At 54.2% G+C, this 15422-nt stretch overlaps 1 protein-coding gene across 1 annotated transcript in view; it reads right to left on the bottom strand.

The window, feature by feature from the left end:
* The window catches only part of KLF13 (KLF transcription factor 13), a 50701-nt gene extending 40261 nt beyond the window's left edge, over window positions 1-10440 (bottom strand). The window contains exon 1 of the mRNA XM_019460022.2: window positions 9339-10440. Within this exon, the coding sequence (XP_019315567.1) occupies window positions 9339-9930 (592 nt within the window). The 5' untranslated portion in view covers window positions 9931-10440. The remainder of the gene's footprint in view (window positions 1-9338) is intronic.
* Between the last annotated feature and the right edge of the window lie 4982 nt (window positions 10441-15422).

The raw sequence follows: 15422 nt of genomic DNA, 5'->3' as shown, positions 1-15422 counted from the left end.
CTCACCACCAGGACAGCATAAGGCCTCCGATGGCAGACCCTAGCCCCACCCCAACAGAGAGGGCATGGCATAAAATTCTGATACTACATCTCCTCAGGATAAAAGACAGCAACCTGCAAAGCCCCTGGACCTTCCCCTTCACCCCAGAGGCCTATGGCCAATCAGCAAAGTAATTTTAGAAAGCAGGACATGCCATGCAAGCAGCCAAAAAGATGCACTCCGGAAAAGACTAGGAAACCTTGGGAAACTGCCCTTAACACACAGGGCTGCAAGCAGGAGTCCCTTCTGGGTCCCCACAGGCTGCTATGAGGGACCGCCTCCTCCACCACACCATTCAGAGACAAAAATGGCAACTGATGAATAAGCACAAGGAAATCCAGAATGTGAAGCCACTGGAAGGAGCAGGCAAGATCTCCATGATGGGATGGAGAGGACCACTGCATGGTGTCTCCAGGGCCCAGGTCCCCACCTACCCCGCCACCCGCCATTCAGTATTCCCGGACCGTGGAGAGGTGTGGGGAAAGACATGGGGACCACAATGAACAGTGGACAAACCAGATGTGGCCAGTCGAGGGAATGAGGCCAACAGGCAGTAAGGCAGGGAAGCAGACGGCAGAATGTAAACTAAGACAACAGACTGCTAAGTAGCCAGATTGTCCATCACTTGTTAGAAGGGCAACTATGTAATTAAAAAAAATAAATTAACATTTATTATTTCTCCTTCAATGAAAATACATTTGAGTTTGTTACCGGTAAGATGTCTGAGGTGCACCCATGGTGCCAACCCCCAGTTCTCAGACCCTTCCCTTAATCCCAGACATGGTCTTGAACAACTAGCCCAGCCAATGACCCAGGTCAAACATCACTCTGTGCCAAGGACACACCTGGGCGCCTAGGCCCCTACTTCTCTCCCCTAAAGGGCTGAGCTCTAAGGCTCAAGTATGCCTCTTCTGTTTCCTCTCTTTCCCAACACTTCCTTGCAAAAACCTCTATTCTTGATCTGCCATTAACTAACTTCTACCTCTAGCCCCAAACCAAATTCCCTTTATCCTTTGTGTGTGTGTGTGAGCAAGCATTTATACCATAAAAGAGAGTTAAAGACAAGTGAAAAAGTCAGAGAGGAAGTGTACAGGGTCCTACACATACTCAAGGAGAATGACATCAGTCCTACTAACACAAGAGTGTCAGAAGGCCCCAATTTAGGCCCTTGACCACCAGCCAAGCTGTCTAGCCATCGCCTTGCTGATACCCCTCCACGTCGATGTGGTGGTCCTGGGTAGGGAGCAGGAAGCCCCCTGAGCTCCTCTAAGCCCACTTCATCCTCCTCCCATTCCCAAGCTTCCTTCCAACTGGCCCCATGTTTGCAGGAGACAGCCATATGCCAGAACTCCACCTTCAGAAGCTCCTGGGACAGGAGCCCAATAAAGACACTGAACCATGTGCTCTCTGGTGAGTGATTTTTAATTTGGGCCCCTATTTCTTGCAAAGCTCTTCCATGATGTTCCCTGGGCTCTAGCTCCAAGGAGATGAGCTTGTACCCTGTGCTCAGGGGACCATGGGTCACCCACCCATGCAGGAAGGCCACACCCCTGTGGCAGCAGCACAGGGACATTTAATCTGAGGCATCAATCCTCAGTGCTTTTCCAAACAGGTCACCTTGGGACAGACTGGCCAATCGCCACGGAGTGTGGCCAAGTTCCTGGTTAGCAAGTATTTTTGTGTGATGAACTTCAAAAAAGAAGAACAATAAACAGACGCCCCCACCCCCAACACACACACCCCAAAATAAAAACCTGTACCCTCTGTTCTGTTTGTCCAGGATGATGTTAGTTAAAACTATGGACTGGTCAAGGCTGCTCCCCTGACCATGCACATGATGTCCAACAGCAAACGGGATAATGTCCAGGCCCTGGGGCAGAAGGGGAACAGGAGCTGAATGGAAGGCACACCAGTGCCAGGGCACAATAAAAGGGGCAAGGGGGATGGCAGGGCAGATGACCAACCTCTTTACCACAGCCTAGTTTCAGCTGAGGGGACTCCATGCCTCCAAGAAGGCTGACTGGCACAGGGCTGATCCACAGATGTTGGAAGACAGGATTGAGATCAAACTGAGTAAATGAACCAGAATCACAGGTCCCATGTAAACACGTTCCGGGCTTGGATGCAACATCAAACCAGACAGCACATTTACGTGTGTGTAAGTGTAGCCAAATGACAGAGCTTTTGGTTGGGTGAAGATTTCTCTGTCTTACATCAAGTGCCTAGTGTCAAGTCACTGTCAAAAGAGTAAAAAATTAGCATTTGAGTCTCCATTATATTGACCTAGAGCAGGGGAAGGCCTTCCAGGCTCAGGGTCCCCCCCAGGGGCCATGGCAGCCAAACCCCCACCACCCCCATCCTAGTCCCATCACAGCAGTCACTTCTCAACTGCCAAGCTGGAGACAACACTTCAAAGTTTATTTCCATTTTGATGGGAAGTTGACTTCTCAAGAAAATGACCCCACTTGGCGCTATGAAAGGGAAGTAAAACAGGCTTGGGTGTGTGAACTTAGATCAATATTTATTTTCTTCTGGAAAGCATGTAGACACCCACCAAGACCCTAAGGGTATCACTGGCTGCAGGCCGACGCCCCCCCCCCCCCCCCAGGCCTGGGGGATGGGTCACCTGTGGCCACAGAGCCAGGGTGAGCTAACTAAAAAAAAGGCTGTAAGTACCATCTGGAAAGACTTTCATTCAAAATAAAATCAGGGCGTGTTGTTTGTTTGGGAAGGGAGCTCCTAAGACTAGGCTGAGCTGTCCTTTGACTATAAAAGGACTTCCAACAGCAGGACCCAGAAATGCCAGCACTTGTCCAGTCAATGGACTGTCCAGTCAGAAGATGAAACAGAAACCTACCAGGTGGACCAGACAGAAGGGGGCTGAACAGAGATGGGCAGACACTGCACCTGCACCAACACAGCACCTGGCTGTACATGCAGGACCAGCAGCACCCTAACCCTCCAAAAACCCAGTCTTGGAGTGTCACCCTACCTACCAGTTACTTATTATCAGGAGGAGAGTGTCCCTTTATAGTGAAGAGACCTGGCAGATGCCACTTTAACCATGTATGTGATCCAGCAATCAGACAACCTGACCACACGAGCCTCCACTGTGGTGCGTGCAAGTGCCCAACATTATATGACCTGTGTCATATTTCCAACCAAAAACTGTTTATGCTAAATCTAATCAGGGGGAAGCAATCTGACAAATCCAGACTGTGGGATGTTCCACAAGACAACTAATCTGGATCCCTAAAATGCCAATACAACAAAAGGCCAAGACTGTCCCAGACTAAAGGAAACTAAAAAGACAGGCCAACCATACACAATGTGTGATGAACTGGATTCCAGACCCTACATGGGACATCTTGGCGATCATTAGGAGAAGTGAATATGGACTGTATGTTACATAATATGTACTATTTAAAGAGAGAGGAGAGATAGGTAAGGGAGAAAATACAGTAGAGAAAGGGGAAAAAAGGATAAAAATAAAAGGGTGACAAATATTTAACTGAGGAGTCTAGAGGAACGTATGAGCGTTCACTGTATTACTCCCTTAACATTTCACAATAAGAATTTGTGAAGGAAGCAGTGTGCTTGGGACAGGAAGACTTCTAAATACCAGGAGGCACCTGCCCTCCCCTGGAACACAGGTCCAGGCAGGAAGAGCAGCCAGGCACAGCGGGCAGACCCAAACTCAGAAGTGTGGCTGCCCAGGCACAAACCTCAGCTCCCCCTTCATTTGCTGTGTGACTGTGGGCATATTTCTTAATCCATCTGGGCCTTGGCATCATTATTTGAGAACTAGTAATAACAACAGTACCTATTTCATAGGGTCCTGTGAAGATTAAAAAGCTTATGAGGAATGAATGCAAACAGAACAATGCCTGTCCCTAGCAAGCAGCCTGCTATTAGATACAACAGAGAGCTGAGTGTATCATCCCTGAAGTTTTCATTTCAAAACTGAGTTTAACTACTTTCTTAAAGCATAAACCAGACACACTTTAATAGTGCCCTGATATGTCAAGACCGCTGTTACAAATGTCAGTTATTATAGAATGCAGGCCTAGGGGACTACTGAGGAGGACTACAGGCCCCTCCACAAACAGCACCACATTCGTTCCAGCACAGTGTGGCTGGGTTGGGTTTCTTGAGTTATAGATTTAGATACACGTGCATACACACACATATACATATTAATAACTTGTTGGCTTATTTCCTTCCTTGGTTGTAGCTGCTATCTTATCTCCCCTTTCCCCTTTTAACTTGCTACATCTAGGAACCTAACGACCAACTCAATTCAGAATAAGGTCAAAGCAAACAGGCCCTTACAGTGTCGGGGCTGTCATGAGCTCATTTCAGTGAGCAGACTTCACAGTGCCAACTCTGAAGGGGCGGGGCTGTCTTCCAGATTTGAAGCCTTGCACATGGTACCTCTGGTTAAGTCAAGGGTGGTCCTGTCAGATTGCTCACACAGGAAGGGCTCCAGCCCTCTTTTAGCCAGGAGAGGGACAGTTTCAAAAGGCATCACATCAGTCCCTCCCCCAGCGCCAACAAGCCAGGAGGCACTTCAGGGTGCGAGGGCACAGCTGACTGCTGCAGGGGTTGAGCCCTTACCCAGGCTAGGCTGCAGGGTAAGCCAAGTAAAGATGGCAGGAGAGGGGCACCTGGGTGGCTCAGCAGGTTAAGCGTCCGACTTTGGCTCAGGTCATGATCTCGCAGTTTGTGAGTTTGAACCCCACATCAGGGTCTCTGCTGTCAGCACAGAGCCTGTTTTGGATCCTCTGTCTCCCTCTCTCTCTCTCTGCCCCCCCCCCCTCAGTTCTCGTTCTCTTTCTCTCTCTCTCTCTCTCTCTCTCAAAATAAGTAAATAAAATTAAAAAAAAAAAAAAAAAGATGGCAGCAGGAGAGCTGGTCATGAGCCATGAGAGAATAATGGTGGTTTTAGGGTTGTTTTAAATGTTCTCAATATGATGATCTCACATGTGCAAAAGAAGAACTGGAAGAAGTAAAAAAAAAAAAAAAAAAAAAAAAAGTCAGCAACACAGCAGGAACTTCAGTACTGGGGAGACCAAGACCTCCATCTATTTCCTTTAAAAACATAATGTGCTATTTCCTTTAAAAACATAACATGTCTTTTAAGTTAACATGGTAACTCCACAATGCATGTAAATGCTGTCTACACTACTATCAATAACACTGCCAGGTCTCAATCCTACAGAAATGCCAGCTCCTCTGCACCAACACACATACTGGATTCTACTGCCACAGGCATGAAACGATAAAAAATGAGAAGGCAACATAACTATCCTTTCAAGATAAAGGCTAAACAAGTTGTGGTACAGTCACGCAGCCACACCTGGGAATACCACGCAGCCCAGATAAAGAACAAAGGTGCCTTGTTAAATAAGCACACCAAAAAAAAGCCTGTGGTAGAATATATTTGCTAGGATCCTACATGTATAGTTTTCAGATGTCTGTGTGGATGCACACGCATGCATACATGCAAATCCACTAAAAGGGTCTGTAAAGGGAAACACCAACAGGAGGTGATAGTGGTTAGCCAGAGGAAGAGAAGGCTGGCACATTCTGCCTACACACTTCTGCATTGTTTGAAGTTTCACAACTGGCCCACTGGCAGCCTGGGACTGTGAGGGAGACGGGACGGGACCCACCAGCGTGGATGTGTCCCGAACAAAGTGCTGGCCATCTGCCAGCATGGCTTTGCCCTGGGTGAAGGAGATCCCTGCCACTCACTCCCTGACAGGCTGCCTGTCCAAGGCAGCTGCACCAGGAAGCACCTTCGAGGGGTACATGGGAGGAATGTGGTTAGAAACCAGGCTCTATAGCCAGAGTTTGGGTTGGGGGAGGGGACCTAAATACCCTGAATACCCTGCCCCAATAATCTCACTCATGATCAAATCCCTTGTTCGGTGGCTAAACTTCAAACTAACCCCACCCAAATTATTACAGGAAATGGCTAAGAATGCAATCTTAACTCTACCTCCACCCGCAAAAAGAGGGCCAGGTGACCAGGCATGTCTCTCTCTGGATGTCTGCAGGAGGGAGGGGCTGTACACAACACAGTGCCCCCCTTTCCAGCAAGGCCCCCAGAGCTGCTGAAATGGGCCCAGCTCATGCAGCATGCAATTGGATTTTTAGCTCCCAGTGCTGCAGGGAAAACAGGGCACAGAGACATTCTGAAAACGATTCTTTGCAGGAACAAATAGGTAGGAATGTATTCAAGGCATCTCTGCCAAGAAAGACTGAGTGGCCATTACTGCTGGGGACCCGCCAAGCCCCACCACTCCAGACAACAAGCAGGAATCTCCTGGCTGGCTCAGGTGGAGATCTGCCCTCAGAAGGCCAGAGGCCTTTCCTTCTCAAAGTTCTTGAATGTTCACATCAAAGCCCTTCAGCCTCCAAGAAAACATGTTCCTGGTCTTGCTACTCCCCAAGGCAAGACTAAGCAAATTCCCAGATCTGGGCTGGAAATTCTGATTAGCTAAATAATAAGTGCCTTAGGGAAAAAAAAAAAAAAAAGCAGCTTGGGTTGCAAAAATGTGAGTGTCTTTGTTTGATCACGTGTTTGCTTAACATCAACAATTACCTAAATGTGACAGGGTAATCAGTCCTCAGGACACTGCCACATAACTAAGCAGTCCAGGCAGCTCTGGGAGATCGAAGCAGTCAGGGAAGTCCAGGTCTCCCCAGAGTCAAGGCTGAGGCTTGTACTTCCCAAAGGTTCTCAAACACACAGCCTCATTTCCCACAGACCTTCCAAGTGGTCAGGCGAGACATGACCAAGCTGCAGGGAGGTCTGTGGACCCGTCCTTGGTCACAGAGCTAGACAGAGCAAGTTGTGAACTGCCTTCTTGGCTAAAATGATTTTGATATTCACCCTCTGCCATGAAATTGCTGCAGGTGGGTTGGTTGGGGGGTGGGGGGTTGCTCCTAGTGGAGTAGAGGGCCTGGCATGACCTGAACCATTGTCGGCAGAGACCCCCCAGAAAGCTGCTGGAAGCACACAAACCAAACCACAGCTATCTCAGAACCGGGGGCTGCTGCTCAGGTCTTCCCAGGGTAGCCTGTCCCCTTGGTCACCCACTGTGGCCTGTGGGCTACCCTTGTCTCCTCTACGAACACCAGTTAATTATGTTCTGCACACTTGGGGGCAGGCTGGAAATGGGCTCCCTAGTCATGCCCTCCACCAGAAGCTGAACCAGACTCCCTCCAGAGGTGAGTTCTTGGTTCATAATCAGATTCACCTGGGGGACCACTTAAACTGTAGTGTTTGGCTGAAGGTCAGTATTTGGGACCTGGAAATCTACATCTCCTCCAGAGGTAGGGCCTCATGTTTCTGCACACAGGGAGGGCAAGCCCCGTTCCCTGCTCTTAGACACAGCACACTACAGTCAGAGTGTTGGTTCCATCCTCTTCTGCTTGCTTCGGGTTTCAGAGCACCCCAGAGAGGCTGGGTTCCACCCCACTGAGGGAGACCCGAGTTCTCATTGCCTCGGAGCAATCATCAGCCAAGGGGCCCACTCAGGAACACTACAGCCTGGATCAGGGGGCAAGCAAACCCAGACGCTATCCTCCAGCTAAGGCCCCCATCCAAGCCTGCCCGGTCCGTGACAGCGAGCCCCGGCCCTCAACCAGCCCCTCCACAATTCTCGAACCCGACCAGCCGAGTGGAAAGCCACCGTGAAACAGGACGCAGAGAGTCTCCTATCCTTAAATTACCTGCCCAGTACTGGCCTCGCCCCCGCAAGGAGGTCCTCGAGCCACGCCCCATGCACTGCCCCCGCCCCCGTAATCTGGGTGCTACAGGATCCGAACGTAGTTTGGCCCCTCCTCCACGGCCACACCCACCCTAGCAGTAAGGTTCCCAGTCTGAACCAACACCCCTACACTAACCCCACCCCCTATCTCGGTCCACACACCCTAAATTCCGACTAAGAATGAGTAGAATGGCCCCGCCTTCACCCTCGACCCCACCACCGGCCGAGCTATCCCTTGCGGCCACAGCAAGGGACCAAAACCGCGGGGGCAGCTTCTGAGGTAAAGGTTTGTCTGAGATCCGCTGGCCTTGACACCTGCAGACCTGGAGACAGCTCAGTTCCAAATTTACCAGGAGACGGGGGTCCTTCAGCTGCAGGGTCTTCAGGACTGCAGTTTTTAGCTAGCTTCCGAACTATTGTACAAATGTGAAGTCTAAACCTTTGGTAACAAGGTAACAGTATATTTATACGGGTTTTTTAACCTGCTCCAAATGCGAAAGAATTAAGTGTACCAGAAGACTTAACGTGAGCCCAGAGGAAATACACAATTCTTTAAGCCAAACTGAAAGAGAAAGGTTACCATCCCTTAAAACATTGTTCCCACCTTTGTGTTTAAAAAAAGAAAAACAACTACGAGGTCCCTGGTCCGCTGAGGCCGCCCGTCCCGGTGCTGGTGCCGCCCGCACGCATCCGGCACCCGGCAGGTGAGCAGGGCCGGGAAGAGGGAGGCGCACAAGGCCGGCAGTGAACAGGGCTCTCCTTTCTGGAGAAAGCGCCCCCAGGCCGAAGAGCCCCCTCGGGTCGGGCGCGCCCCCGCCGGCCGGATGGGCGGGGCTCCCACAAAGAGCCTCCGGCGGGGAACCGGGGCCGCCACCCGCGTCGGCCGCCGCTGGCTCTGGTTTGGACAAATTAAACCTTAGAGCGCTGGAAAAATTACAGGAAGAGGAGAGTGAAGAATGTGCCGAGTGGCTGGAGGGAGCCCTGTCCCCGCGTGAACTTCGCCCGCCGCTCGCCCGGGCCGGGCCGGGCGGGTCCCTCCCATCCCGAGCGCGCGCCCGGCCGGCGAGGGAGGGGCCGGTAGGGGAGGGGCCGGGCGAGGGCACCCCGCCTCCCCCGAGGCCCCGGGGCGCCCCCACCGCCTGTCTCCCAGAGCAGCACGCGCGGCCCCCACCCAGCTCGCCCGCACCTGCTCGCACCGCCCCTCGGCCTCGGCGGGGTCTACGCCCGCAGCCTAGATGACGACATCCGCCCCCGCGGCCCCGCCCGAGAGTGCCCGGGGAGGGGGCGTGCCCGGCGGGGGCGCGGTCGCCGGGCGGGCGCCGGCTCCCAGCTCCCGGACCCGCCTCGCTCGGCGCGCGGGGCCGGCCGCGGGACCGTGTGGCGGGGGGGAAGGGGCGAGGCCCCGACCGTTCCCGGCCCCACTGCCCCTCGCGCCCGGCCGGCGGCTCCGGGGGCGTGGCCCGGTAGCTTGCGCTGTCCCCGTCCGCGCGCTCTGGGCGCCCGGGCGGCCCTACTGACCTGTGTGAGTTCTCAGGTGCGCCTTGAGGTGCGAGGATTTCCCGTAAACTTTCTCGCAGCCCGCGTAGTGGCACTTGTGCTTTCTCTGCGGGGATTCGTGGTCGGCGCGACTTCGGCCCCGCCGGCCCCTTTGTCTGAGGCCGGGTTCGCCGCTCCCCGTGGGCCCTGGCTCCCGCTCGGGCTCCAGCCCCGCCTCGAGCTCGGCCTCGGGCTCGCTCCACGCGGGGCTGAGGGGCGCGGCCGCCGCACCTTCGCCGCCGGGGCAGGCGGGCTCGGGGGCGGGTGGCGGCGCAGGCGGCAGGCGGCAGGGGGTCCTCGCCTTCCGGGCCGCGGCGCCCTCTCTGCGCTCCGCCGGGGCGGGCGCCGGCGCTTGCTGGTTGAGGTCCGCCAGGATCCGCGCCACCACGAAGAGCGAGGCGCTGTCTTTGCCGTCGCGGCGCTCCTCGACGCGGGGCAGCGTGGCGGCGACAGCGGCGGCCGCGCCTTCGGGTCCGGGCTCCGGCCCTTCCCGCGGCCCGTGCACAACCGCGCGGCTCGACATGGACACGAGGCACTCGGCGGCGAAGTGGTCCACATAGGCGGCGGCTGCCATGCTGCGGTCTCCGGCCGGCGGGCCGGCGGCACTGCTGGTCGCTGCGAGTCGTCAGCGGCGCATCCGCACCCACGGCCTCCGGAGAGCGGGCGGGGGGCGGGGGCGCGGCGCGCCCTCTCCGCGGGCTGGGCTAGGCGCGCAGCCGCCTCTGCCGTCACCCGCGCGGCTCCGCGTCCGCGAGGCGCCCGCCCGGCCGGGCACCAAAGAGTGAGCGCATGGGGGGCGCGGGCCCGTGGGGTCCCCGCGCGGCGTCAGAGGCGGCCTGTCCTAAGGATGCCGAGCAGCGACGTTAGTGACTGTCTCGCCAAGTCGCGGCCGCAGCCTCGCCGCGCATTGTGGCAGGCGGGACAGCCGCCGTGCGCGCCGCAGCTCGGTGTGGGCGGCCCGGCCCCGGGGGTGGGCGGGGCCGGGGCCACATCTGGACCCGACGTCAGCCCCCAGCCACATCCTGGCGGCGCAGGTTACAGGCGGCGGCGGCCGCGGGGAACTGCGCGCGCGGAGGGGGCGGGGATCCCAGAGCGCGCACCGTAAGGATAGAGCGGTCGCGCGCCCGCGCCTGGGGAGGGGGCGTGGCCTAGGGCAGGGGCGGACGCCGTTGGTTCGTAGGTAGGCGGCCGGACCAATCCGGGCCGCAAGAAGGACCGGCCCGGCCTCGGGGCCTGCCCTCGCCAATGGGCGTGCCCTCTTGGCCGGCGGGAGGAGGAGCGGAAATTTGAGCCGGGAGCTGGGCACGCTGACGCAGGACGTCCGAGGGCGGCGGGCCGGGGCGTGGCTGCGCGGGGGCAGCTCTCCACCCCCCACCCCCAAGCAGCCGGGAGCCCGCGGGGGCATTTTCCTGCCAGGGCTTCTGTATCGTGGCGGCCTGGAACCCCAGCCTGAAAGTGAGCCCTCGGCAGGGCGTCCCTTTGTCCCTCCATCCCTGCCTGTGAGGGGCACCAGGGATGGGTGCGCCTCGGCGAGGCTCGCCTCCGCTTCTCTTCCAGAGCGACGTTTGCACGGCGGGGAGGCGTGTCCGCTCAGGCTGGGCGCGAGGCAGCAGGCCTGGCCTGGGGGCGGAAAAACTCTTCGTGCACCCCGCCGCAAGAGGGTTCCTGGGTGGCGGCGTCTCGAGACCCATGCCGTTCGCCCCCTCCGTGCTCTTTCTCTCCTGAGCTCCGGGCAATGGTGCGGCCAGGCTGGGAGCGAGGTCACGGGTGGGGCGGGGCCTCTACCGCTGGAAGGATCGGCTGCTCCCCAAACTGGTCCCGGGCGGCTAGGGACCCGGAGGGGACCGCGCTGCCGGTGAGCCTAGGTCAGCCGGAGCCGAACTGGCCCCAGGCTGGTGGTTAAGCTGGCAACGTGGGTGACGTGCCCACCGCGTCCTGTGCTTGCAGGAGTGAACTACGTGCTGGTGCAGCCAGCGCCGCTGTTCAGGGAACGCGGGGCCCCTTCCTCCTCCCCGCCCCAGGCCTGCAGCCAACTTCTCTAGGCTGCCCCTCTCCCACCGCGGTGGAGAAGGCTTCAAACGCCACCAGCTGCGAGGACCCCGCCCACCACGCCCCACCCACCCACTGTCTGGGCCTCCCGAAGGAAATACTCTACTGCGCCCAGTCCGCGCGCACTCCTTGCCCTGGCCCTGCCAACTTGCCCTTGACTTTCACAGTCGCCCCCACTCTCCAACCCTCGGCCCCGCCGTTCTTATACAGGCCTAGGCCATCACTGGAGAAGTCAGTACATAACTTCCTACTGCCGCAGAATGGAGCGCAGCCACCGCTGCTCCGTACCCTTCAGGCAGCCCCTGAACCACAAGACACCCCCCCCCCCCCAACCACAACACCGAGGCCTGGGACTGCAGTCCCTGGGTGGTTTGCCTTAAAGGACGTTCGCACGTGTCAGCTGACAGCGAGGGAAGCCTGCTGGATGAAGGCAGCCCAGGCACTCAAACCCTGTGGACTTGAGAAGAGTGGTGGGTGCGGCAAGGTCATCCTGCGCACAAATTAAGACCAGCCATTTCTCACCAAATTAATTTGGGGCCTGGATAGAAAAAACTTCTTTCCAGGTAATGAAGAAAGAACAGACATTCTCTGTTTCATGTTATGGTGAACCGTAAACTGGCCTGGACGACTGAGCACCCTGGGTGTCTGTAACTGAAACCCTACACTTCCCTCTCACTGATAATTTGGTGCGTCCTGGGAAGACTATGGGACAGAGGGGGGGTGAGGGGGGAAGGAGGCGTATGCTGGGATGGGCTCTGGAAAGGCATCCGGGTCAAGTCCCTCTAAGAGGGGCTCTTCTTGGCAGGAAGTAATCATTTTGCCAGGCAGATTGTGTTGATGACATTTAAGAGATTTGTGTTCTGACCAAATAATGATTCAGAATGTTCCTCTAATCCCACCACATGTCACAATCAGTCACTTCGTTAAGGATGGAGCTGGCCCTACACCGACTTGCCGGTACCCATCCCCTCTCAGCCAGGGGAATTCTGCCCAGTTTTTGAGGTACCACATCTCTCTGGTTTCTCCATGACCCCTGCTGATACATCCCAGCCTGCACACACTCTGGAGGTCCTCCCACAAGTATGCACTGTTCTAGACATTGGGCCACAGCCATGGACAAGACACCTGCCCTGGGTGAGGTGAAGCCAGCCTGGGTCAGAGGTCTTCTGCACTGACACACAGCCCACCCCCATCCACAGCCTAAAGCAGTCCCTAGGGCTCTCCAGGAGTGCTGAGTGCAGCCTCCCTGAGGGTTTCCCCTTGTGCCCTGTGGCATTCTGGATGCAAAACTCAGGGCTTTGGCTGGCTTCTCAGGCATTTGATCCTTGTTCACTGAAAGCCTCAGGCCCTGCAGCCCTTTACCGTGTAGAAATATCTTCCAGTATCCAGAGATACATTTCTTTTCCTCAGAGCTAGGAGTCCATGTTTCTCTTGCTAAATAGGATTTTGTCAGACATAGCTCATGTATAGACGAGGATGGGTGGGGATCAAGTGTCAGAAGAAAGTAACAGAATATTCAAAAGCAGAGTAGGGAAGATCAGATGAGAACAAGTAGATGGAGACATATCTGGGGAGTAAAGAGGTTAAAGACTGAAAAGGTGGCTGGGGTTTCTGGTAAAGGTGGTGGACTGACTCTTACCTTCTAGAGCCCCCTGAAACAACAGCAGGTTTGTTTGTTGTAAGACAGAAATTGGCAAGGACGGGGAGAGGAAGGGAGGATGTAACGACGACACAATTTTTGAAGCTGAAATACTTAGCAGACCAGAGTACATGAAATCCCAAAACGATAGCCAGGAAAGAAAGCCAAGAACAAACTGGAATCTCCAGAAGTTTCACGAATGGGTGGCAGTAGGCACCTCTGGACATGAGTGTGAATGAGGGGCTAAAATAAGAATAAGGCTGAAAGCCTTATTAAGAAGACTTGAGTTGCCCAGATCCCCTCCCTAATTCTGTGCGGCCTACGCCGTCCTGGAAAATTATTATCTAAAGAAGGTAAAAGGGAGCATCTTGGTTGGGAGACACCAGGCACAACTGACAGCTTAGGAACAGGGAGATTAAATGAGCACATAGATACTGGATACTGAGACCAACCTCTGTCCCCCTTTGGGATTGCAGATTACAGGAGCCAGGAGACAAAGGGTCTTTTCTGGGGCATCAGATCAGGCCAAGGGGAACACCTAAACTTCCTGACATCTGTGGTTGTCCAGCCAAGCCAGATCGCCCAAAGGAAAGGCCACTGTTAATGAGCCCCACACATGTGTACAGAGTTTCTAATCAGTCTTTTACAGACTGCCAAAGCTGACCTGGCATCTCAGGAAAGCCTTGTGTCATAAAATCTAAAGCCCCAGTGGATTTTTTTTTAAACAACTTGGAAGAAACAGAGACGTACACGTCAACATAAGTACCAATAATGTCATCAGAGAAATTAAGATATTGCAACCCATGAAGGCAGGACACATATAAAGAAACATTCAGAAAACAAACAAGCAAAAACAGTTCTTGGAAATTGAAAATAAGATATCAGAAAGGAAAAAGAAAAAAAAAAACCCTCAAGAGAGGGAATGGAAGGCACAGGTGAGGAAATCCCTGTAAAAGTAGAACAAAAAAGAACCCCAAAAATTGGAAATAGAGAAAAAAGAAGACCATACAGAAAGTCCATTGATCAAATCATAGGAACCATGAAAGAATGACCAGAGAAAAAATACAGGGAGTGGGCGGAGTCATCAAGGAATTAATCCAAGAAAAGTCTCCACTACTGAAGAATGTGTGTTGAAAGAGCCCTCAGGGAGCCCAGCACATTGGGAAAAAATAGCCCTACCCCAAAGCAGATCTCTGTTCAAGTTCAGAATAATGGGGACAGAAAGTGTCCTGACAATAGAAGCAGGTCACTTAGAGACTGTCAGGAGTCAGAATGGCTGTGGGATTCTCCATAACAAGTAGAAGTTAGAAGGCAAGGGGCAAAGCCTTGGGAAATCTAAAGTAAAATTATCTTCACGCAGACAAAGTACAAACCAGATGTTTTGAGATGCATGATATCTCACAAAATTTACCTTCCATGCATCCTGTGTCATTGTAGGAAGCTACCAGCAATAACGATTCTTCCAAAATGAAGACTTCAGCCAATAAAGAGGGAGGAATGCAGTCCAGGAAGCAGGCAATCCCCACAGGAGGGAAGGAGAGGCACAGGGGGCCACTAGGCCAAGCTGGAGCAGGTCAGAAGCTCTGGGGACACCTCTTCACAAGGTAAAATAGAATCCCTATAGCAGTCAGGAGAGGCTGGGCCATGCTGCAGTGCAAACAACCTCCAAATCTCCAAGGTTTATTTCTGGCCATGCTTCGAGTCTATAGTGAAGCACCCAGGGACAGGTAGGTTGATGAAGCAGTCCGTCTAGAACATGCTGGTCATCATGGCAGACCAAGACCCACGGTGAGAACCCTGACCCAGACGTGTCACTCATGCCTTCTTTCCCACACACAAAATCTACTCTCTCCCACCCCAAGTGGGCCTGACCCACTTTCATGAGCCTTTTAAATTTGAATCTAGAGGCCAGGGACAGGGAAATCCAAAACCAAAAGATGACAGGGTTTCGAGGTGAGGGAGACTCTGCAGTCTCCCTGGAACATAGTCCAGTTCCATAAGAGGCTCAGTGGTTTCCTCATGTGTGTGGTTCATGTGGCTGGCTCTTCTTAGTCTAGAAACCTATGATCTGAAGACCAGTTGTCTGTGCCCTCCACACCCACCCCAACGCTCCTCAAATACACAATCCCAACACACAGTGGTAGAAATGGACAGGATAACACAACAAACTCCCTGATTCATAAAGCAGAGGAGTGGAGGAGTCCCAGTAGATGGTGTCCTTAGCAATTCTAAAATCCAGCTAGGCAGATATTTTCCCCTGCTCAGGAGTGAGGATATTCCTGGAATTATCCCAATCCTGCTGTCTGGGAGGGACTGGCCAGTCACTATTCCTCGGAGTCTTGTTTCACCCTTAGGGGTTTTCTTCGTTATCATCTTCC

The sequence above is a fragment of the Panthera pardus genome, unplaced genomic scaffold, assembly GCF_024362965.1.
Source record: "Panthera pardus isolate Hobbes unplaced genomic scaffold, ASM2436296v1 HiC_scaffold_24, whole genome shotgun sequence".
Lineage (NCBI taxonomy): Eukaryota > Metazoa > Chordata > Mammalia > Carnivora > Felidae > Panthera > Panthera pardus.
The sequence above is the reverse complement of the archived record's forward strand: the minus strand, read 5'-3'. Positions and strand labels throughout refer to the sequence as shown.